Below are 25165 nucleotides of genomic sequence, written 5' to 3' on the forward strand. Positions count from 1 at the left end.
GAAAAGAGAAAGAAGGAGAGAAGCAATATTTAAAGAGAATTTTCTAAAATTCATAAAGGATGCCAAGTCACAGATATAATTACCACAAACCCCAACAGGATAAATACAAAGAAAACACATCAAGGCACATCATGGTAAAGGTATTAAAAACCAAAGACCATGTGAAAATCACTAAAAGCAGCCAAAGGGGGAAAAACACATATACACTTTCAAAGAAGTAGAAACAGGATTGATAGTTGATCATTCATTCAACAGAAATGATACAATCTATAAAAGCAATAGAAAGATACCTACGATGAGGATAACAACAAAATTAACAATGGTAAATATCTGCCAATTTCCTCGAAATTGAAGGCAAAAGAAAGACATTTCAAGCAAACAAAAGTTCTTCATATGAAGAACCTACCAAAGGGAATTTTAAGGTTAAAGGAAAATAATGCCAAATAGTTGCCCAGAAGTACAGAAGGAAATGAAAAGCAAGCAATACAAAAGGTAAATATAAATGACACTGGACTGCACAAAACTAAACAAAAAATATTTTTCTGGGTTTAAAATACAGGCAATTCTTGGGGCTCAGTAGGTTAAGCATCTGACTGGCTCAGGTCACGATCTCACAGTTTGTGGGTTCGAGCCCTGCGTCGGGCTCTGTGCTGACAGCTCAGAGCCTGGAGCCTGCTTCAGACTCTGTGTCTCCCCCTCTCTCTGCCCCTTCCCTGCTCACATTCTGCCTCTCTCTTTCTCTCTCAAAAATAAGTAAACGTTTAAAAAAATTTAAGGGCGTCTGGGTGGCTCAGTCGGTTAAGTGTCCAACTTCAGCTCAGGTCATGATCTCACAGTTTGTGAGTTCAAGCCCCGCATCAGGCTCTGTGCTGACAGCTCAGAGCCTGGAGACTGCTTCAGATTCTGCGTCTCCCTCTCTCTCTGCCCCTCCCATGCTTGCACTCTGTCTCTCTCTCTCTCTCAAAAATAAACAAACACTAGAAAAATTTTAAAAAAATAAATAAATAAATAAATAAATAAATAAATAAATAAATAAATTTAAAAACACAGGCAATTCTTGTGCTGCATGATGGGTGTAGGATCATAAAACTGCATGCTGAAACTATGCAAAGTGATCTTAATAATCAATGAAAAAATTAGGATTGTTTTGTGACTTTTAATTTTAAAAGTGTTTATCAAAACAGTAAAATCTCCTTTACTGTTGGTTATAAATGTATAGGGGAAGGAAAAATAGTACACTGATACTTATTTAGCACACTGTAATTTTAAACTTTAAAATTAAAGTTTACAATTAAAATGTTTTATTTCTTTGTAAAAAAAAAATCAAGAGTAGTTTGAACAGTACATGCCTTTTTCTCTTTGCTGTGTAACTTACTAGAACATCACGTCAATGTCTTGGCAAATTGTCATTCTTCTTTCTAGGTCTGGATCAGTTTCCAATATTTAATTCTCTGCTCTTTCAATGTCATAAAATATTTCTTACAGTTCTTTTAATTGAATTTTGTTTTTTTAATCAGCATCTTTTCTTTTGGGGCATTTTCATCCTTTCATTCACAACCATTTTGCTCAGTAATGTCAATAATTTGCCCTCACAAATTTCCCGTGATTGAATATCTAGAGTCTCTCAAATAGTGGATGTATCAACATTCACACGCTCAGCTATTTCTTCTATGACTCCATTTACATTCAATTCAAATTTCACTTCCAGCATTATTACATTTTGTTTCTCTGCTGCACTTTTATCTCTGCCGGTCAGTTCCCTCTTTCAATTATCCACTTTTGCAAAATGTCATATGGGTTTACCACTGGAAGGCAAGGAGCCAATACAGCTGCACAGTGTTACTGTTTATAGATGAACTGGATAACAGATGCTCAGTGACTGATGACCAATGACTTTGAAAGAAGTGTAACTGGTCACCTATAATGATACACATCTGTTATGTACATAGTGATGCATAGACTGAAGAGCTGGCAGCAAAGTTTTGTGCAATTATTCACACAATATATTATGATAGCCAAAATTTGAACCATGTGGTCGGGACCAGATATTATTTAAATTTAACTAAATAATGGTAACTGAATATTATGCATATTGGAACCATGCAAAGCAAGGACTAACTATATCCACAGAATTAAAATACACAATAGCAAATAAAGAATGGGAGGGTTATAAATGGTGTTAAATTTTTCTAAGGTCCAGGACACCTGGGCGCCTCAGTCGGTTAAGTGTCCGACTTCAGCTCAGATTATGATCTCACGGTTCATGAGTTCAAGCCCTGTGTGGGGCTCTGTGCTGACAGCCTGGAGCCTGTTTCAGATTCTGTGTCTCCCTCTCTCTCTCTCTCTCTCTCTGCCCCTCCCCCGCTCATGCTCTTTCTGTCTCTCTCTCTCAAAAATAAGTAAACACTAAAAAAATTTTTAATTGTTCTAAGGTCCTTGAATTGTATGAGAAATGGTAACAGTACTAACTTGTATTAGACTTTTTTTTTAATGTTTTTATTTATTTTTGAAAGAGAGAGAGAGACAGAGCATGAGCAGGGGAGGAGCAGAGAGAGAGGGAGACACAGAATCCGAAGCAGGCTCCAGACTCAGAGCTGTCAGCACAAAGCCTGTCATGGGGCTCTAACCCACGAACCGCAAGATCATGACCTGAGCCGAGGTCAGATGCTTGACCAACTGAGCCACCCAGGCACCCCTTGTGTTAGACTTTTATAAATAATGAATACATGTTTTAATCCATAGGGCAACAACTAAAATAATTGTAAAAGAATGGATAACTAACAAGCTAATAGTCGTGAGGAACAGAATAATAAAAATAATTAATACAAAAAAGAGCAAGAAATTAGAATAAAGAACTTCTGCAACAAATAGATTTAACCCCAAGTAATATTTATATTAACTGTGTTAAATGTAAAAGGACTTACTATTCTAGTTAAAATACAAAGATTGCCAGATAGGTTAATAAAACTAAAAATTCAATAGTATGCTGCTTACAAGGGACATACTTTAAACACAATGATATAAAAAGACTGAAAGTGTAAGGATAAAAATATTAACATGCAAACAATAACTAAGAGAAAATTGATATAAATATACCAATATATGTTGACCATGAAGTCTTCCTGTATATAAAAAGGGAAATTGTATTATGATAAAAAGAATTACTATAGACAGATATAATGATTCTAAATTTGAATATCTGTAAGGGCATAGCTTCAAACCATGTAAAAGCAGAAATGTATAGAACTGAAAAAAAAAATAGATAATCCACAATCATAGTGGGGATTTGTTTTAATAGGGTTTTATCTTACAGACTATGCATACCAAAAAAGTAATACTGATAAGAAATTAATAAGGTTTGAAGAACATCATTTGCAAACTTAAGCTTACTGACTTGTATAAAATATTTTACCCAACAATTGCAGAGTACATATTCTTTCTTTTCAAGGACACATGTAATATTTATTAAAATTGACCACATGCAGGGGTGCCTGTGTGGCTCAGTTGGTGGAGCATGTGACTCTTTATCTTAGGGTCTTAAGTTCAAGCTCCACATTGGGTGTAGAGTTTACTTAATTAAAAAAAATTTTTTTTTAAAAAATTGACCATATGCAGAGCCATGAAAGCAAGTCTCAATAGCTTACAAAAAATTAAAATCAAGTATGTTCTCTGACTAATAAAAAATGCACTTCTAAATAACCATGGGTCAAAGAAGAAATCACAGTAGACACTAGGAAGCAATTTTAACTTAAGTGACAATAAAAATATGACAAATCAAAACCCATGAGATGCAGTTAAAGTCATAGTTAAAGAAAATGTACGGCTTTAAAAAGACAGATTAAAAATGAAGGCTGACGATAAATTACATATTTTACGTATCTAGCACAAGAAATTTACAAAGGAACAGCAAATTGAAACTAAAGAAAGTACAATATCCAAGAGAACTGAGAATCTAGGTCAGTAAGAACAACGGCTTAAATTCAAAACCAAATCTCCAGACTCCAAATATAACGCTCCCTTATTATACCATTTTGATTCTCTGCCCCTCTCCAAAAAAAATCAAAGAAATTAATTTGTGACAAAGCTCCATATACATCCTGCAGCTCTTAAAAGCAACCGTTTTGTTTTTATTGTGGCCTTTTCCTCATAAAGATTCTAGTAGTTAACATTTCTCTTAGAAATATGCATTTTCTCCCTCTGAGGGAAAGTGTTAACTTTGAGGAGGAAAGAAAACTATTAAATACAAAAACTAAAAGGAGGATGAGTTTAGAAATGGATTTTTAAAAGGATATCTCTCTTATGTATATGAGGTATTAAGAGTCTAACATCTTAGAAAATAGGAGAATAAAACATCTTGCCTTTCTCCAGATCTGCCTAATACATATCTGCAAATGATTTTCGTTGGCACAAAGGAAAAGGATAGTGAAGACTTTTGGGCTCCTACCACCCAAATGCTTAATGCCTTTAGTTTGTAATCATTTATTAAGAAATGACTATAAACAAAGCATTATACTACTTGCATGAGAAAAGCAGAGCTAAAGAATCCCTCTCCCTCCCTCTAAGAATTGAGATAGGAAAGCATGAAACAAAATATCAACACAGAGGGGCGCCTGGGTGGCTCAGTAGGTTCAACAGCGACTTGGGCTCAGGTCATGACCTCACCACTTCTGAATCTGAGCCCTGCATGGGCCTCTGGGCTAACAGCACAGAGCCCAGAGCCTGCTTCAGATTCTGTGTCCCTCTCTCTCTGCCCCTCCCCCGCTCATGCTGTGTCTCTCTCAAATATAAATAAACATTAAAAAAATTGTTTTTAAGATATCAATAAAGAATGATTTGTTTCATCTATAAACAGCATAGCACCATCAGCCAAACCTCCCTAGGACTCTTGAGCAGAGAACTGAAGCCCTCTGATTTATTTAGGAAACAGAGCCCTTCATCAAGTTGGATTTGCTACAATATAGATACTGAAGTGTAGATGGCAAATGTCAGTGCATATTGTCAACACTTACTCAAAGGCCTCAGTAAGAACATTAGCAGTTAAAGAACATAATGTTACTCTGTTTCATGGATGTCTTTCCTCAGCTGCCCTCTTCCTCCCTTTCGGCTGTGTGATTTGGTAAATAGGTTGTATGGAAGGACTCACAGCCCATCATCCCCACTTCTAAACGTCCTTTCATTACTTTTTCAAATGTCTCTGCTAATGCAGTCCATTACTCCTCTGAGCTCACTTCCCACTTCATGCTTAGACTGTACTCTGTGGTAGGAATTGCAATGCTAGAAAATATGCACTAAAATTGTTGGTGACCTAGATCTGGCATTCCAAAGATAAAAAGCTACCTATTCATTCAACAAATAGTTACGTTTAACCCTGTGCTAAAGTTATGCTAAATTACATCTTAGCTATACACAGGATTCAAAACAGTGGATCATTCTTTTTTATTTTATTTGAGAGAGAACAAGCGAAGGAGAGGGGCAGAGAGAGAGGGAGAGGGGGAGAGGAGGAGGGAGGGAGAGAGAGAGAAAATCTCAAGCAGGCTCCATGTTCAATGTAGAGCCCAATGTGGGGCTCGATCCCATCACCCTGGGTCATGACTTGAGCCAAAATCAAGAGTCGGGAGCTCAACCAACTGAGCCACCCAGGTACCCCTCATTATATTCTTACCTAAACCCTCCTCCCTTGGCCTCTGTGATCCCACACTCCTGGTCATCCTCTACCATGATGGCCAGTCTTTCTCATTCTCCTTTCCTGGTTCGTTATACTTCCACACTTTTAAACACTGGAGTTCCACGTGGCCAAGTGCTGTGTCTTCTTCTCTTCTTACTCTGTGATTCTCCCCCATGTGACCTTATCCAACTATTCTCAGATTGACATAACTGGTCCAGGCCTCTCTTTTTATTCTTGGGCCATTTACCTTTTGGTCTCCTTGACATCTCCTCTCAGATGTCTCACATGTATGTCACTCCTTAAATGCCCCAAATGAAATCTACCTCTTCCTCCAAAATCCACCACTCCTACGGTATTTGCTGAGGCAGTACATGGCACTTCCATTCATCTTATTGCAAATTCCAGACACCTGAGGGGTATCACTATACCTTCTTTCCTCATTACCCCCCTCTAATCCTTCACCACATACTGTTAATTCTACTACTCTAATATATAAAAAGTATACCCTTTACTCTCCACTGCCATGACCCTTGCTCAAGCCATCATAATTTCTTGCTTGGGATACAGTAATTTCATAGCTTAACTAATCTTGCCTTTTTGGGACCCCTCTAATTCATTTCTGCACAATAGCCAGAGTGATTTTGCTCTTAAGATAAATCCACGGTTTTCAAAGGAAACTTCCAGGCCCAGGACTGCAGCTGGCCCCTGCCCACATCTGTCTCCTCATCTCACTCCGTTCCTGTGAACCTGTGTTCTTTAATTCCTTGGACAGTCCAAGATCTTCCCCACCTGAAGACCTTCAAATGCTTTTGCCTGTGTCTACCAAGTTCTTTAATCTCGGTCTTTGCCCATTTAACTCTACTGATTATTTATTTTCTCTTCCTGAATATTACTTAGACATACCCTGGATCCTACCCACCCACCCCCCACCTACATTATTCTCCTTGTGAATCCATCATTGAATCCTCTACAGAACTTATTAAAATTTGTGATTATACAAATGTGTGATAATAGTTTCCACAAGGCAGTGTGTTTTATGTGCCAATCACCTACATCAAACTACAAAGAAACTATCAGATTAAAGCCCCCAAAAGGAACAAGTGGATATATACTGAACACACTCTTTTAAAATAATGAATTGAAAGAGGTCAGTCTGAATTAATAAAAAATCTGATTGATAGAACATTTGGTATATGTGTGTACTGACATATGTTTAGAAAATGTACTATCTCCCAACACTATGCTAAATGTTCAACACTTCACTTAATCTTTGCACTTCTAAGTAGCTAAAAATTTACAGTAAGAAAATTGAGTTCAATAACTTTATGTATTTATATATAAAATATATTTTATATAATTGGACCTTGCTTTTATATCCAGTCTGACAATCTCTGCCTTTCAGTTGGAGTAGTTGGTCCATTACATTTACTTCAGTTATTGATATAGTTGAAGTCTGCCATTTTCAATTATTTTCTATTTATCTTCTTTGTTCCTTTATTCCTCCTTTGGCTTCTTTTGGATTAATCAGTTTGTCTTTGCTTTTGGTTTTTAATATTTTATTCTACCTTTTAACTTTTTAGCTCTTTGTAATATTTTTTGTGGTTATTCAAGGGATTACAAAATACATCCTTCATTTAACATAGTCCATCAAGAAGGCTTATCATACCAATGCCCATGACATGTAAGAAACTTAAAATTATTACTGCATTTACCTCTTCCCATCTTCAGTGATATTTTTGCCACATATTTTATTTCTATATATGTTATAAATTCCATAATACATTACTATATTTTTTAAAGAGTTGATTGACTTTTAAAGAATTTAAGTGAAACTAGTCTCTTATATATACTCACATATTTAATGTTTCCAGTGTTCATTCTTTCCATTGATTCAATCATTTCCGTAAGTTTGAAGGACTTCCTTTAGCATGTTAGTGTGGTTCTGCTGGCCACAAATTTTGTCAGCTTTCTTTATCTGAAGACACTTTTATTTTACCTTAATATTTAAAGATTATTTTCACTGGGTATAGACTTCTAACAAGGCAATCTGTTTCAGCCCTTTGAAGGTATCTTCCAATGTCTTCTGGCCTTCATTGTTTCTGATGAGTAGTCATTCCTATTCTTACCATTGTTCTCCTATAATGAACATGCCCTCTTTTCTCGGGCTGCTTTTAAGGCTTTATATTCTGGGCTTTCAAAATAATATACCTAGGTGACATTGTCTTTGTATTTAACCAGCTTTTGGTTTTCTGGAATTCCTGGGCCTATGGATTTCTGGTTTTGTTCAAATTTTGAAATGTTTTTTCGGTACATCAATAGATTACGGTGTAAGTGACACCATGCATTTTCAGGCCCAGTTTCTAAGTGAACTGGCAGCTTTCACTTTAGATGCTTGGAGCCTTAAGCCACTGTGTAAACCCTGTTGAAGGCAAGACCATATGGGGAGGCTCTGAATTACTACACGGAGAAGGAGAAGGGCCTAGCTGAGCCTAGCTTTCTAGCAATCACCTTCAAAGGGCCAGGCATAGAAGCACAACTATCTTGGACCTCTAGATTGATCCAGACACCAGCTAAATACCAACCAGTGATCCCAGTGGATGCCACATGAAGCAGAAGAAAAGCCCACTTTAGCAATGCTTGAAATCCTAATCCACAAAATTGTTACCCCACTTAGTTTGGGGTAATTTGTTATAGGACAACAGATACCCAGAAGAGGTAGCAATTATGTATTAGTTAACAATGGGTGAAAGACATTGAAGATTTGTATAAGAAAACTACAAGAATGGCAGGTTTCTTTATAAGTTATTGAGAGTCCTAAGTGGATTTAAATCAGTTCTCCTGGGTTTTAAACTACCACTGGGGTAGAGTTTGGCCCCCAAAGTATACATTTGATAAAGACTTACACCTGTAAAATGATGAAACCTGGTCACTTCTATCTTCTATTTCATGGTTTCAATTGTACACAGATTGTTGCCATTGTTCCCCCTAATAGTAGCAGCCGCAATTACTGAACACCTTTTAAGGGCAAGCACTCTGCTAAAAGTGCTTCATGTATCTTCTCTCACTTAATCTTACTAAGCCTCAGTTTCCACGACACAAACTGAAGATGGTAATACATACTTCATGGGGCTTGTGCCCTAATTTACTCCGCTAAGAAATTTCAGAGTCAGAATTTGAAACCAAGAGTGTCTGGCAAAACCATCTCTCTTCAATTAAAAACAGAAATAAAGAAAAGGCTGCCATTAGAAGGATGTTTTTACTTTTATGTGGATTTTTTAAAAAATCACAATAAAAATTCTATAAACTGGGTAGATAAAAATTGTGATTTATGGCAGATAATGTGATAAGATTTAATATTCACTGCTTCATTAGATTGAGTCAAGTGGATTTATTAGGGATTTCAAAAGTACCCGTCTTAGTCCTGATGATTCAATAGTCATGCAATTAATTAGCTATATGCATCATACAGGCAATTTGGAAAATCGCTTTTTTTAAAAGTTTATTTATTTATTTTGAGAGTGGGGGTAGGGGCAGAGAGAGTGGAAGAGAGAGAATCCCAAGCAGGTTCTGTGCTGCCAACACAGAGCCCAACATGGGGTTTGATGCCTGGAACTGTGAGATCAAATCAAGTCAGACAAACTGAGCCAAAATCAAGTCAGACACTTAACTGACTGAGCCACCCAGTTGCCCCGGAAAATCACTTTTATAATGTCCTATTTCTAGTGGAAAAATCTGCTGGCACACTTACATTTTCTTCAATCAGCTTTAAAAATCTGAGGATACGGGGTGTCAGAGTGGGTGGCTCAGTCAGTTGAACGTTGGACTTCAGCTCAGGTCATGATCTCACGGGTCATGAGTTCGAGCCCTGCATAGGGCTCTCCGCCGTCAGCACATAATCCGCTTTGGATCCTCTGTTCCTCCTCTCTCTCTGCACCTCCTCCCACTCACTTTCTCTTTCAAAAATAAATAAACATTTAAAAGTAAATATAAAAATCTGAAGACTTATAAACTCTCTTTGAATTAACATCTATTATTTTTTAATTCCTCAATAAATTAAAAGGTGCATCAACATTATGAATACCACCTTTCAGTTATAGATTATTTTCCCCTTAGTAATGGAATGTTAGTAGTGAAACACTTCATTATTATCAAAGTAGAATAATTAAGATTTCTCTCATTGAAAAAGAATTGATAATTTGGAAAAAAAATTTTTTTCTGTGAATTTATAGACTATTAGCAAAAAGTTACTGCTAGCCTAAAAATCAGGACATCAAAAGCTAAGGATCTAGTGTACACCAAGAGCTTTGACAGACTTTATACTTTTTGACCTGGTAATTCCACTTCTATAAATTTTCCCTAAAAAAATAAACAGAAGAGTGAGAAAAAGTTTACATAGAAATCCAGTTGTCTCAGAATTAATTTATAATAGTAAATTTAATAGTAATAGTAATAGTAAATAGTAATAATTTATAATAGTAAAAATTCAGGGGCATCTGGGTGGCTCAGTCGGTTGAGCATCTGACTTCAGCTCAGGTCATGATCTCACAGTCCGTGGGTTTGAGACCCACGTCGGGCTCGGTGCTGACAGCTCAGAGCCTGGAACCTGCTTCAGATTCTGTGTCTCCCTCTCTCTCTTCCCCTCTCCCACTCATGCTCTGTCTCTATCAAAAAAATGAATAAACGTTAAAAAAAATTTTTTTTTAAATTTGGAAACTATTCAAATGGTCAGCTAGGAGAATGGTTTAATGTGAAATAATGAGCAACCATTAGAAACCTGTTGTCAAACACTATTTAATGCCAGAGGAAATGCTTTTTACATAATGGTATTTTAAAAACACAAAACATGGGGCACCTGGGTGGCTCAGTCAGTTATGCGTCCCAACTTCAGCTCCAGTCATGATCTCATGGTTCATGAGTTCAAGCCCTTCATTGGGATGTGTGCTGACAGCTCGGGGCCTGGAGCCTGCTTCGGATTCTGTGTCTCCCTCTCTCTCTGCCCCTCCCCCACTCATGCTGTCTCTCTTTCTCTCTCACACACACAAAAATAAACATTAAAAAATAAAGTAAAAAACCAAAAAATAAAAATTAAGCGTTCCTTCAATATGCACCAATCTTAAAGTTAATACTTGATGTTAAAATACTACTTATGTGATAAAAGCCTATCAGAAAATTTTACCTTAAAATTAATTTACCTAGTTGTTCGTACCAGTTTTCACCTCACTACTGTGCCGCATTTAAAGTATTTAAGGTAACAAAATTATGGCTTTGCCAATATATACACAACTTGTTTCTAAAGTAGTTAAGTAACTACTTACTCCCTCCCTATACCTCCCAGAGAATACAGTAAAGTTGCACCTAATAAACGTCCAATAAAATTCCTTTAGTTTTAATGAATCTCTCTCCACTGTGCCCACTAGAGTGAACAGACCTAATCAAAGAGAAAGTGGCCTGCCTCCCACTTTTTAAAAAAAATTTTTCAGTGTTTATTTTTGAGAGAGAGAGGATGCAAGCTGGGAAGAAGCAGACAGAGAGAGGCAGAGGATCCAAAGCAGGGTCCGTGCTGTCAGCACAGAGCCAGATGAGGAGCTCAAGCCCAGGAACCAGGAGATCATGACCTGAGCCGAAGTCAGACATTTAACTGACCGAGCCACCCATGTGGCTCCCACTTTTTTCAGAACTACTGCTTCTTAAAAGCAGACTAGAAAAAAATTGAAAATCAAATTGAAGTAAGAGTTGAAAAGAAGCTGGGGCCTGGCCGAGACCTAGGATTTTGGCTATTATTCACATTCGGCTTCTTGTTTTACACACATAGTTTTGCACATTATTGCATTTGTATTTCTTTCGTATTTATTTAGAGAGCAAGAGAGTGAGAGAGAGAGAGGGAGAGAGAGCACGAATGAGCTGGGGAGAGGGGCACAGGAAGAGAGAGAAGGAACCTTAATCTCCGCACTAAGCATGGAGCCTGACATGGGACTCAATCTCATAACCCTGAGATCATGGACACTTAACCGACTGAGCCACCCATGTGCCCCATGCCTCCCACTTTTTTTGGAACTACTGCTTCTTAAAAGCAGACTAGAAAAAAATTGAAAATCAAATTGAAGAGTTGAAAAGAAGCTGGGGGCTGGCCGAGAGCTAGGATTTTGTCCATTATTCACATTCAGTTTCTTGTTTTATACAGTCTTACACATTATTATATTTGTATTTCTTTTTTAATTTTTAATTAATTTATTTTTTTTGAGAGAGAGAGCATGAATGAGCTGGGAAGAGGGGCCAGAGAGAGAGAGAGAATGAATCTTAATCTCCACACTAAGCATGGAACCTGACATGGGGCTCAATCTCATAACCTTGAGATCACGATCCTGAGATCATGGATGCTTAACCGACTGAGCCACCCAGGTGCCCCTGCATTTGTTTTTCTTAAAAGTTTAACCATCCCAGCCAGGAAAGCTTGTCTTGTCTCCAGACATCTCTTTCCAACTCAGTGTCTGTGCTCCTGCAAGTCTAAAACTGTCTCGTCTCCCGGTCTGCGGTGGTCCCCCTCTCACTTTACAGGTGAAATGCCAAATCAGCTTTATTATTACCCTCAGTTTGTTTCCCAGCTTGGCATGCTTTCTACTCATGAACTAGGGAGCGGAGGGGGTGCTGAGGCTGGACAAATATCTCTAAGGCTAAGGATCACAGGCAAGTGCCATGTTCTGATGCCTGGTGAGTAGTTGAGAGGGAAAGCGGGCACAGGAAAATGGAAGGAAATAAGTAGTTGGAACGTTCCTTAATAGTAGAAGGATTTAAACCTTCATTTCTCTTCCTTTTTCTCTCTCTCCCCAACCTGGGAACTCTCTTCTGTCACTTTGCTGATTTCCCATACTGTCTGGGGGTGTACTAAGTGCCTGCCTCAATGCCAGCTGTTTTGAACAAGCCAATTTCTCAGTTCTTTACTCTTATTAAGAATGAACAAATGTTTCTCCGAAGAAAAAGCCCGGAATCTAGTCAGATGATTAAATAAACCTAATGTATGCTAAAGTATTGATCTGCTGGTTTGTGAAAACAAGGCATTCAGGGCATCACTGTTAACACAGGTCATTTAAATGCCCAGTTTATTTGAAATCCAATGAAGGGAAATGAAACAATAATGAGTATTTAAATTTCTTTTTAGTTCTGGTGGATGATCTCCTTTAAACACCATTAAAAAAAATTAAAAATAAAGCAGTATTTAGGGTCACAATTCCTAGGTTAAGACCCAGGGTTGCCTCTGTGTAACAGGAGATTATGTATACGCTTGCTATACGTGTCTTCATTGTTTTGTCTGAAAAATGAGGATGACTGTTACCTGCTTCATTTAAGTCAGCTCTCCCACCCCCTCGCTGGTAGAGCTATCCTGAGTGATAAGTATACTCAGTCCCTTATTACCCTTTAAATCTCCAAGGCTGGGCTTTTGTAATCAGCTTCAAAATCCTCAAATATTTCTCTGCACATCGAAAAAGCCCCACTCCATAGAAGAGTATTCTAGAAGATTGAAGCAGCTGATCTGGCACTGGAGATATATTTTTTAAACTTTTATACAGAATATATATTCCTTTGCCTTTGTTTAATTTGGGGAATTTTTTGTATGCTTTTTTTTTTTTTTACGTTTGTTTTTAATTTTGAGAGAGACAGAGAGAACACAAGCAGGGAGGGGCAGAGAGAGAGAATCTCAAACAGGTTCAGCACAGAGCCCGACATGGGGCTCAAACTCACCAAACTGTGAGATCATGAGCTGAGCCAAAATCAAGAGTTGGACCCTTAACCAATCGAGCCACCCAGGCACCTCGTTTCATTTTTTTTAATTTTAAACATAAAAAGTGAAAATTACATATTCCTAGATTCCAGAACTATCTACCAGCGATGACCACAATTAACACTGCACTCTGTATTTAAAAAATTTTATTGATGCTTATTGTATTCATTTGGGCAGGCTAATTGCAGTAAAAAATAGACAAAAATAAAACTACGTTAACAGCCCTAAGATAAGCGAAGGCTATTACTTGCTCCTGGGACAGTCCTGGGTGGAGGAGAAGGTGGGCAGTCAGCCAGGGACCCAGGCCACTGAGCCGGGGACACCGCCGTCTCCAGCTTTTGTTCAGACTCACTCTGGGGTCCTCTCTATTCCAACCTGCTGTGCCGCAATGGCATACATGTTTTCTTTCTGTTGGTGTCCCCAGCTTCCCGGCAACATAGTCGCCTCCTGCACTGTTTGGCTGAAATTGCGCTTAACGCAAAATTGTGTGATTCAAGTTCACTCCCCCAGGCATGCTTGGAACTCATTCAAATTCGGACTCCTCCTTCACCCTCGTCCTCTTATCAGAGGTTCAAGAGTGCTTACCTCCACTCCTCTCTGCTTTCTGTCTTTGAAAAGGTTATGCCAGCTGCATTCCCTTCTCACATCTGTCTCCATTAGCTAAGCTGGCAGTTCGTGCCCCTCCCCCCTTCTGTGCTGCACCAGGGCTTTTATTTTTTCTAGTTTTGAGGTATAATTGACATGTAACACTGTGTAAGGTGAAAGTGTACAATGTGTTGATTTGATGCATTCGTATACTGCAAAATTATTACCACCATAGCATTAGCTAACACATCCATCCTGTCATATAATTGCCATTTTTTTTTTGTGGTGAGGACATTTAAGATCTCTCTTAGCAACTTTCAAGTACATTAGCATGCTGTACATTAGATCCCCAGAATTTGTTAATCTGATAAATACATGTACGCTTTGACCAGTATCTCCCCATCTCCCAGTCCTTCCCCAGCCCCTGGTGAGCACCACTGTAGTCCCTATTTCTCTGAGTTTGGCTTTTCTATTTTTATTTTTTAAGTTTATTTATTTTTGAGAGAGAGAGAGAGAGAAAACAAGTGGGAGAGGGGCAGAGAGAGAGGAGACAGAGAATCCCAAGCAGGCTCAGTGCTGTCAGCACAGAGCCCAACAGGGGACTTGATGTCATGAACCTGGAGATCATGACCTGAGCCAAAATCAAGGAGTCAGACGCTTAATAGATGCAACTACCCAGGTGCCCTGGAATTTGGCTTTTTTAGATTCCACATATAAGTGAAGTCATACAGTATCTATTTATCTTTCTCTCAGCAAAGATTTTATTTTTTTTTAAGTCACTTATGAGCATGATCAGCTGTCTTCTTACCTCAGAAAGTGGCTTCTTTTCCTTGATGTTTTCTTGAGGTAACTCTTGTCTGTCTGTCCCTTTTTGTACTCTTAGATTTCCCCTAAGAAATCCACCTCTTTTGTCTCTCCCCACTCTCCTTGCAGCCTCTCCCACCGCTTTCTGCCCTTAGAGCCGTCAGGTAGCTTCAGCCTCATTTAATCAGCTGGAACCCACAGCAGTTTCTCCTTTCTCTAGCCACTACCCCTAAAGCGGCTTCAGCTGGCTGGCTGCCTTGCACTGTGGCTCTCTCTTGGGGCACTCACTCAAGTGCGGCTTGTTCAACAGTACTCTCTCATGGAGCAGCTTTCCAGACTGCAAACCACACTCAGACAGTTTGCAAACTCTCCTAACTCGTTTACATCTGACTGACAGCAGTTCGAACCCTTCTCCCCAAAAGGAAAGCTCTGACAAGGAGTTTATTGCTCACCAGAGAGAGAGAGAGAGAGAGAGAGAGAGAGAGAGAGCACTTCCACATGGAAGCATCTAAAGTATCTTTAGAGGGACAGGTGGGACAACTATGAGATTGTGCAATGCGGTAGCCAAGTATCCCAGTTTACCCAGGGCGGGCAGAGCTCCAGAAATACAGGGCTTTTAGTTTCAAACCAGGACAAAATTTTATATGTACTTAAAAGTGGGCCTTTCTGGGGGCACCTGCGTGGCTCGGTCGGTTAAACCTCCACCTCTTGATTTTGGTTCAGAACATGATCTCATGGTTAGTGTGTTAAAGCCCTGCATTGGGCTCCGTGCTGGCAGTGCACAGCCTACTTTGGATTCTGTCTCTCTCTCCCTCTCTCTGCCCCTCCCCAACTCACACACTCTCTCTCTCAAATAAATAAACTTTAAAACAAATAATAAATAAAGTGGTTCTTTCCTGGGCATTTCGGTGGCTCAGTTGAGCATCTCACTTTGGCTCAAGTTATGATCCTGCGGTTCCGTGAGTTCGAGCCCCACATCAGGCTCACTGCTGTCAGGGCAGAGCCCTGCTTCAGATGCTCTGTCCTCCTCTCTCTGCCCCTCCCCCTCTTGTGCTTTCTCAAAAATAAACAAACATTTGAAAATAAATAAATAGAGGCACCTGGGTGGCTCAGTAATTTAAGCCTCTGCCTTCAGCTCAGGTCATAATCTCATGGTTCATGAGTTCAAGCCCCACGTCGGGCTCTGCACTGAGTGCAGAGCCTGCCTGGGATTCTTTCTCTCTCTCTCTCTGCCCCTCCCCCACTTGTGCTTGCTCGCTCTCTCTCGCTCTCTCTCTCTCGCTCTCTCTCTCAGAGTGAATAAAGTTAAAATTTTTTTTAAATAAATAAAGTGGTTCTTTCCATGTAGGATCAGGATCTTGATTTGGGGGTGAGGGGTTCCAAGAGTCTTGGGATATAAACTATTGATGCTTTCTGTTGAAGCACTGATGTGTCTTTCAAGAAGTTCCAGTAATGAGCAATAACATTATCTGTCTCTGCAAAATTTATGCTAATGAATACAATGGACCAGTAAGTTTATCTTAATAAGACAGTGAGCTGAGGTGGGGTGAGGGGATGGGTAGATGGTTTCTGTTCTCAGAGTTAATTCTATCCTCTCTTTCCCAAGATATGTCTCATACTCAACATCCTTAGTGAAATACCAAACCTAGTGTTTTGTTGTTGTTATTGTTGTTGTTTTTAAATTTTTTTCAACGTTTATTTATTTTTGGGATAGAGAGAGACAGAGCATGAACGGGGGAGGGGCAGAGAGAGAGGGAGACACAGAATCGGAAACAGGCTCCAGGCTCTGAGCCATCAGCCCAGAGCCTGACGCGGGGCTCGAACTCACGGACCGCGAGATCGTGACCTGGCTGAAGTCGGACACTTAACCGACTGCGCCACCCAGGTGCCCCTGTTGTTGTTTTTAAATTTGTGTGAACATTGCATCACCTCCAACCTCAAGTCTCTGATGTCTGTTCTAGCTTTCAGTCCATTCAGGAGCATAACATAGTAAAACTATTGTTCACAGAGCCTTCACTGTGTGCTCGGCTACATGTCCAACCCCTCACAGACATTATTTAATTTTCACAAGAGTCTTCTTAAAAATGTGCTATTATTATCCCTATTTTATAGATGAGGAAACTATGGCTCAAAGAGGTCAAGACACTTGTCCAAGGTCATGTAGCCAGAAAGAAGAGGCAGAGTCAACAGTTGATCTGAGTTCCACCTGAGTACTCAGCAATAAGAAGGAGCAAAGCACTGACATATGCTATGATGTGTATGACCCTCACAGACGGCATGCTAAGTGAAAGAAGCCAGATGCAGAAGACTACATATGTATAATTCATTTATATGAAACATCCAGATAGGGCAAATTTAGAGGTAGAAAGCAGATCAGTGGTTCCTAGCCATGGAGGACGGGGTGGGAATTAACTACAAATGGGCATGCAATCACTTTTGTCCTTGACAGAAATTGACAGAAGTATTCTAAAACTGGGGTGTAATGGTGGCTGCACAATTGTATAAATTTGCTACAAATTACCTAACTGTATACCGGCAATATGTGAATTTTATGAAAATTCTTCCTCCGTAAAACTGTTAAGTAAAAGTCCAGGCCAGATGCTAGGTTGTGACTCTCTACCAGTGGCTGTTCTAGTTGTTACTTCTAGTTGTTTCTATCAACAAGTGGATGCACGTTCCTTTAGGTGCCTTAGGTGCCATTCCCTAGGGGAAAGGATACAGGTCTTACTGGGTTCTTCTGTCCTCTTCATATAAGCATAGGGAGTGCCTATAAACTCTTTCAACCAATACACATGTGTTGAATACAGTTAATTTTGCCAATGAGAACCTATTTCTAACAGTCAGGAATTTCACTAATGCTAACTATGCATTTTGATTGGCATGTATATAAACCTTACTATGTGAGTTACAGACATACATGTTATCACACCACATGTGCTGAAGTCTTAAATTACTGATATAGAAAAATAAACTCAAGTGAACTGCTGAGACACTACAACCACGACCTCTGAAGTAGCAACTGACAGAAGGAAGCTCTCTGCTCTTATTGCTTTGCTGTCATCCATCATTTAGTCTGTTCAACTTCCCAACCCAAGGCCAGGATATGTGTGCTATTAAGAATAAAGATATCTGTCCTCAACGGCCATTGGAGGGGCTTTTCTTTTCTATTTAAATATAAAAAATTTGGTGGGGGCGGGGGAAGGATATGAGACTGCAGTTAAGAGAAAGGTCACCCATAAATTCAGATGGACTGAAACTAAGCCAATGATGGGGAGGGCTGAATAGTTATTGTGTCCCTGGGAGGAGCCAGGAGGAGCTTGTTGTTGATGGGGCTGATTCCTGGCAGAGACAGTTCCTGGGGCACCACGTAAATGTGTATTCTTCTCATGAACATTTGTTAACTCTGATTCGTATTGCTTTATCTTTGACAAGGACAGAAATGGACGTATTACTGTGACTGTGTTTCTTCTAACTCTTACAGAGAGATTCGGAATACCAGAAGCTTAACTTACATCGATCCTGGTGCCCTAAAAGAGCTCCCCCTCCTGAAGTTCCTGTAAGTATTAACTTCTACCCCATCCTATCCCCACCCTTCTTTTCTAAAGAGAGTTATAATGCTGTTGCCAGCCAGGAGTCTCCCTAGGATGCTGTGGGCCAGAGCCATTTTTGTGGTATATGGCCTGAAACAAATCACATCCTGTGATTTACACCCCAACCTTTCCCATCAGGGAAGGTATCAGGTGAAATGATCCACATTTGAAAAACCTATTTAAAAGTCAGCACATAATTCTGGGACCAAAGACTTAATCCAAGAGACATGAGGAAGAAAATACCCTTAAATGGAGTGTAACAGAACAAAACAAAACAAAAAACTCTGAGAGGCCATTGGTCAATTTTCTTAGGAAATGGGTACCACAACAATGTTAAAGTGACTGTCACAGAGAAAAGAAAAAGCCACAAAGGGCAAAATCTAATCTCTTGGAGGTTGGGAGGACAAAAATGGAGGAGACAACACTATTGCTTTGCTTTGGTGACACCTTATGAGCTAGATATAACCTATTTGAGAGCAGGGACCACAGCACTTTTTCTCTCTATTGCATCTTTACTGCCTGGCACAGAGCAGGTGCTCAATAAAAAAATGTGTTCAAAGGATGTGTATGTGTGGCCTCAGGTTCTCTAGGCACCCTCTGGAAAAACCCTTCCCTTCTTCCCTTCTCTCCTGCTCACATGCATTGTAAAAGATTAGAACACAAAAACATTATGAGGGGAAAAAATTAAAATCAACCTTAATCCGAATACTGAGAAATAATCACAATTAAAATATTAGGTTGTTTCCATCTAGGGCTTTTAAATAAAAGTGTATATTCATATATATTTTATGAATTAGGTCTTTAAAGATGAATTGAAGTCATCCAGGAAAAGAAGGGGGAGAGGTAGAAGAAAAATACAGGTAGATGGATTAGCATGATAAAGACACAGAGGTATGGAAACATGTGTCTCATGTGGGACCTAAAAATAGTTCAGTATTGAAGAGGTGGGAGTGGGAGATGCAGAGAGAATAGAGGAGAATAGCGATAGAAGATGTGGCTGGAGGCGTATCTGGGGAGTAATAAAAACTTATGGGACAAGGCAATCACTCCTGTATGGATCTTGAGTTTCAATCAATCAATAATTCTTTGATACGATGATCCCTCAGTATGTGCAGAACTCTGCAGGGAACATATAGGATAATAAAACATTGTCCTTAAGCTTCAAGAAGCTTACAATCTAGTTGTTCCCAACATATGCCAGTTCCCATAAATGGAATCAAAAAATTCCTCTCCTACTGGAAAATAATGGTAGGTGATAAATGAGAGGTACAACATTATTTGGGGTCCAGGAAATTTGAGGGCACATCAAAAAGGAGATGGACTTGTTTGGGGTTTTGAAGAAACAAGAGATCCTGGTTCCTAATCTGGCATTTCCAGCCCCAATACATGGTCCTCCCTTAACTCCAGAGCCTTCTTCCCTCCACACTCTTCCACATGAATCTCTATTGCAATTGACTAGTCTGTTTGTTGTTTGTTTACTGCTCTTCACATGTTCTATATGGAATCTGAACTCTCTCCTTTGCTATCTGGAATATCCCATTTGCTCTTTCTGAGACCTCGGCCTCCTGTTTTCTTTCAAATCTTATGCCTTCCCCTCTAAAAGGAGTCAGGTCAGGGGCACCTGGGTGGCTCAGTAGGTTGAGCATCCAACTTGATTACACCTCAGGTCATGATCTCGTGATCATGAGATCGAGCCCCACATCAGGCTCTGCACTGAGCGTGGAGTCTGCTTGGGATTCTCTCTCCTTCTCTCTCTCTCTGCCCCTCCCTTACTTGCTCATGACTACACATGCCCTCTCTTCCTGTCTCTGTTTCTCTGTCTCTCTAAATAAATAAATAAATAAATAAATAAATAAATAAATAAACAAATAAAATAAAATAAAATAAAATAAAATAAAATAAAATAAAAGGAGTCAGGTCAGAATTTGCCTAAGAAGGTATATCAATGGAATAAGAGTTTTTTCTCTGCTGGAAGACTTCCTTTAAAACTTTCTTGGTAGTTACCTAAGTCTCACCCCATGCCATGCCACACTTGTCAAAAAAAACCTATTTCCACTACCTACATTGTAGTAGCTGCAACAAATATTAAATTAACCAAATATGAGAGGTATCAGGAGCCTGAGAGTTGCTGTATTAGTACTGTTTTATGTACATCTTTTAATCTTGACATTTTTCCCTGATGACACAAACTTTGGAGAGTGAAGACATTATCATTGATTGATCGTATTCCTTGTCTAGACATATTTTCTAAATAGTACTGCTGCCATGCTATTCCCAGGTGACTTTCATGGAAAAATCATTCTTGGCAAAATAATGAACACAATATAATGTGGAGTTCTAAAGAGGAAACCTGGCTTGGAGCTGGGTATTATATTGTCTTTCTACCCCATCCTCCCCCTATTCCACTGCCCTTCCCATAATGTCCTCCAATTAAAACAGGGAAATATCACACACACACACACACACACACACACACACACACACACAGAAACCTGAATTCCTATTTCTAGGAATCCTACTTGGATTCCTTGGAAAGAATCCTCATATTCCTCTAAACAGAAGAAAATGTATTAACCCTAGTGGACTGAATTAGATTCTTGTACCTTGAGGGAACAACATCCCATTCAAGGTTTAGGACTTGCCTACAGTCACTCAGGTATTGAAAGAAAGAGTTAGGATTTGATTCTAGTCTGACTTCAGAACCCATGCTATTACACTATTCTGCTTCCTATGTGTTGATTTTCTTACCTTATTTCTGTTCTTTTCTTCTCTTTCATACGCTTTAGTGGCATTTTCAACACTGGACTTGGAGTATTCCCTGACCTGACCAAAGTTTATTCTACTGATGTATTCTTTATACTGTAAGTATACACACATGCAATATTTGGCAGTATTTTGTCACTGACAAAAAGTAGGATGCAGTCATAAGTGTTGGTAAAAACCAAGTGAAGCAATTGTCTCAAGGGGAAGAGAGATCAGCTGTTACAAACGCACTGGTGGGTGAAGCAAGGCAGGGACTGAGAAATGACCATTGGGTTTAGTAATATGGCACTTTCGTGACTCTGACAAGAGCAGTTCCACAGGAGCTCCAGCATGAAGTCTGGTTGGAGTTGGCTCAAGAAAGAGTCAGAAGGAAACAAAAAAAAAGAAAGAAAAAGAGTCAGAAGGGAAGAGTTAGAGACAGTGGCCATCAACTCTTTTGAGAAGTTTTACTCTTAAAGAGCGGTAGTTAGAGGATATTGGGTCAGGAGAAAAGGCTTCTTTTTGTTGTTGTTTGATGGGACAAATTATGGCATGCGTGTTTGCTGATGCAATTATTGAATGGAAGGGAAGTTTGATGATAATGATGATACTTTATTTTCCACATAGTTTTTAATAGCTTTTCAAACACTTTCCCAGGCATTATGTTTACTTCTCTCAACCACCTTATAAGGTATAAATGGAAGTTATAATTTTTTCCATTCTACAAATGAAGAAACTGAGGAATTGAGAATCTAAGTGATTTTGTCTGAGAAGAGTTCCAAGGAGTAGTAACTAGGGGTGTTAAAACTGCTTCCTGTGATTTCTGATTGGTGGCCATGTGCCCTTTTCCAAAACCTGTGACACAGTCAAGTGTCTTACCTACTTGTATAGAAGTAAAAGGACTTATGCAGTTACAGGTTGAGTCTGCGCTACAGGAAAATGTGGAGTGATAGGATCTGAACTCTCAGGATTTTGCTAGAAAAAAATGACCACACTCCTTTGCTGCAGAAGAGCTCAGTTCAAAATGTAGGCAGTCTTCTTGCAACTAGACTGGCACACAAATGTTCTCCAGAAGCATCTGCTGGCAGTGTTTTGCAAGTAGAGGACACTTTGTAATATTCATGAAAAGAAATCCATTGATCTCCTTCTACCAACCCTTCTTATAGGTTCCATACACTTAGAAAACTCCAGTTACTCTGGACAAAGTATTGGTCGCAGATTTACAAGAATACTCTAGATCCACCTGCTCCCCTTGCAAATGAGGATTAAGTCGGGGACCTCAGCCCACACTCAAAGTGCACTTGCTTCCTGCACGTTTGGGGCTGTGACTGCGTGTCCACCTGGGACACCTCTCACCACCTCACTGGACCTCTAGCCACTAGCAGCTAAGAAATGTCAGTGAAACTTAAAAAGAAACAAGATTAAACTAAATTGTGTCAGGTTATTTATTTGAGAGCATAGGTAGAGCAAGAGCCCAGCTCCAGAAGGAAAGCATTTTTTTTTTAACCAAGTGTTTTTTTCCCCCTCTTTTGCAGTGAAATTACAGACAACCCTTACATGACGTCCATCCCTGCGAATGCTTTTCAGGGACTGTGCAATGAAACCTTGACACTGTGAGTAATGCCAGTTCTACTTCTACCAAAATGCAATTTTTATTTGGACCACTGTCGTATTTTCATAGCCCATCCAAGAAATATACTATAGGATGTGCTGTATCATCTACTAAAGTAGTTAAGAGGATTGCCTTATGGTATGGTACTCAGCAGATGACAAAATGGTTTAGGTAACAAGACAAGTATTCTCCTGTACAAATGGTCAGCATGATTTATCTGTAGAAGACCATTTAGGTTTTATAAACCACATGGCCTTTGTGGCAATTGAAAAAGGTAGCCATACACAATACATAAACTAGTGAGTCTGTTCCAATAAAATTTTATTTACAAAAACAAGTACTGGACCAGATTTGACCGGCATACCTTATAATATAACTGTATTCTAGTATCCATATTGTGTAGAGGAAGAACCTGGGCTTAGAGCAAATTGAACTCTTCCAAGGTCACTGAGTTCGAAAATGATGCCACTAAGGGCTTCTCATGCTCTCTGTACTCACATTCAACTTGGTCTTCACAACTATTATGAAACTCCTATAAAGCCATATTGAATAGAAAACAGTATTGTTCTATATCATTACTTTTCCAGAGTTTGAATGAGTTCTGTTCTTTAGATAAAGGAGAAGTTTATTAGAGAAATTTATAAAATGTTCTAATAAGTCTAATAGAAGGATAAAAGTTAATTCTCCAAACTGGTAGGAAATTCCCCTCTTTCATGAAATTAGCCACAAAATAAAGTTGAGGTTGTCCAAAGGATCCCTTGTCTCTAGCTTCAATACCACTGTCCAAGCTCAGGCCTGGTGGTGTTTTTGCCTGGATTGTCACCCAGCTCCCTTTCTCTGGTCACACTACAGTCCAGGGGTTCTTTATCATATATAAATTTGTTTGGATTATTCCCCAGCACAATTGATCCAAGCCTCCCCTGCCATTCTTGTAAGGGGCTGCTTCCAAGCCATTCTAAGTCTATCAATCTAGGCCCTCTGAAGCTATCTCAACCTCTGGGACTCTATCCACAGTGGAACATTTCAGTTCATCCTTCTCGAAACAAGGAGAGAGCTCTCTTGAAAAGAGACTCGTTCTTGGCCACCATTTCATCTGACAACACAGCAAAGACCTGGAGTCTTAGCCTGCTCAGTCCCAAACCCCAAGGCCATTTGTCTCCTCTGTAAAGGTTTCCATTGTACCACTTACCACTCATTGTATGTAAACTACTTTCTCAATTTCTTTACAGAAGGTTACCTTCAGCTTTTGGCATTTTTTTTCCTAAGGACCTCATATCCCAAGCAGCCCTCTCAAGTAAAAGCTGCTGGTTGTCCCACTGAGCACAGGCCCCAGTAGGTGTTTAACAAACATCCAAATAAGGGAATCTCATGCTTCCTGCAATCTAGTGGTGGGGATGGCATGAGTTGCCCATTATCTTTTCAGATGATTATTTTTACATTCCTGAAAAAGAATGTTCTTGCTTCTTTGAAGCTCATGCTCAAAAAAGTATGAAAGGTATGAGTCCAACAGCAGAATTTATATGCATATTCCTGTTAGGATAGCGTTTCAGAGTTTGCAATCCTTTTTTTTTTTTTCTTTTTCACTATTTTTTCTTCCTTCACTTTTTTCCCTTTTTAAGGCCTGTTGGTCCAGTAAGAGTTTTATTTAATCTCTGAAATGTAATTCCAACAAAGAATATTTTCATTGTCTAGGAATCTCAGTAAAGTTTGGGAGAACAGAAATCTCAAACTCACGATTCTCACATATAATATAAAAGAACTCTCGTTCAGAAAAAATTATCAGAGCTTTCTTCAGCCTCTGTGCCTAGCACCACTGTGCATTGCAATCCTCACCCAGGACACATTAGTAGCTGGAATTAAACTCATTGTATGATTATTTAAAACTAATCAAAAATAAAAACGAAGATTAGTCTCAGTTCTCCACAACTACATAGGATAAATGCCAGTTTTCAGGGTATCCCTTTTAACACGGTCATGTCCTAAGTGTCTCTCACCAATAAACATATAGCTATTTGATCCTCCCAGCAACGTTTTGGTTAGGTATTAATATCATATTTCTTACAGATAAGAAAGCTGAGGACAATAGAGGTTGAGAAATTCTCAGGATCACATATGATGAAGTGACAGAGCCAGATAAAATTCCAAGTGAAGAGTCTCTTGCATGCTTCATAGCGTGTCACCAGAGTTAACAGGTGGTGGGTACAAAGGTTTTCAGAATTCCCCTACAACTGTCACTAGTTGTACTTGACTGTGGTCATGGCTGCCTTCTCTTTCTGGATGCCAATAGCCCCCATGCATCCCCCTGGAGGCCAGAGCTCCCACGGCTAGGGCTCCTTTTCCTTTGGGTACTTAGGAAGAATCACTTCCTGAGGACAGAAATCCTGACTCCC

The 25165-nt window shown here is 39.3% G+C and overlaps 1 protein-coding gene across 5 annotated transcripts in view; it reads left to right on the plus strand.

Moving 5' to 3' along the window:
- Positions 1–25165, plus strand: part of TSHR (thyroid stimulating hormone receptor) — a 156595-nt gene that overhangs the window by 93285 nt on the left and 38145 nt on the right. For all 5 annotated transcript variants that reach the window (XM_053224792.1, XM_027066338.2, XM_015081771.3 and 2 more), the window contains 3 exons: positions 18313–18387; positions 21208–21282; positions 22699–22776. In XM_053224792.1, coding sequence (XP_053080767.1) covers positions 18313–18387; positions 21208–21282; positions 22699–22776 — 228 coding nt within the window. The remainder of the gene's footprint in view (positions 1–18312; positions 18388–21207; positions 21283–22698; positions 22777–25165) is intronic.

This window comes from Acinonyx jubatus, chromosome B3 (assembly GCF_027475565.1).
Source record: "Acinonyx jubatus isolate Ajub_Pintada_27869175 chromosome B3, VMU_Ajub_asm_v1.0, whole genome shotgun sequence".
In the NCBI taxonomy this organism is placed as follows: domain Eukaryota; kingdom Metazoa; phylum Chordata; class Mammalia; order Carnivora; family Felidae; genus Acinonyx; species Acinonyx jubatus.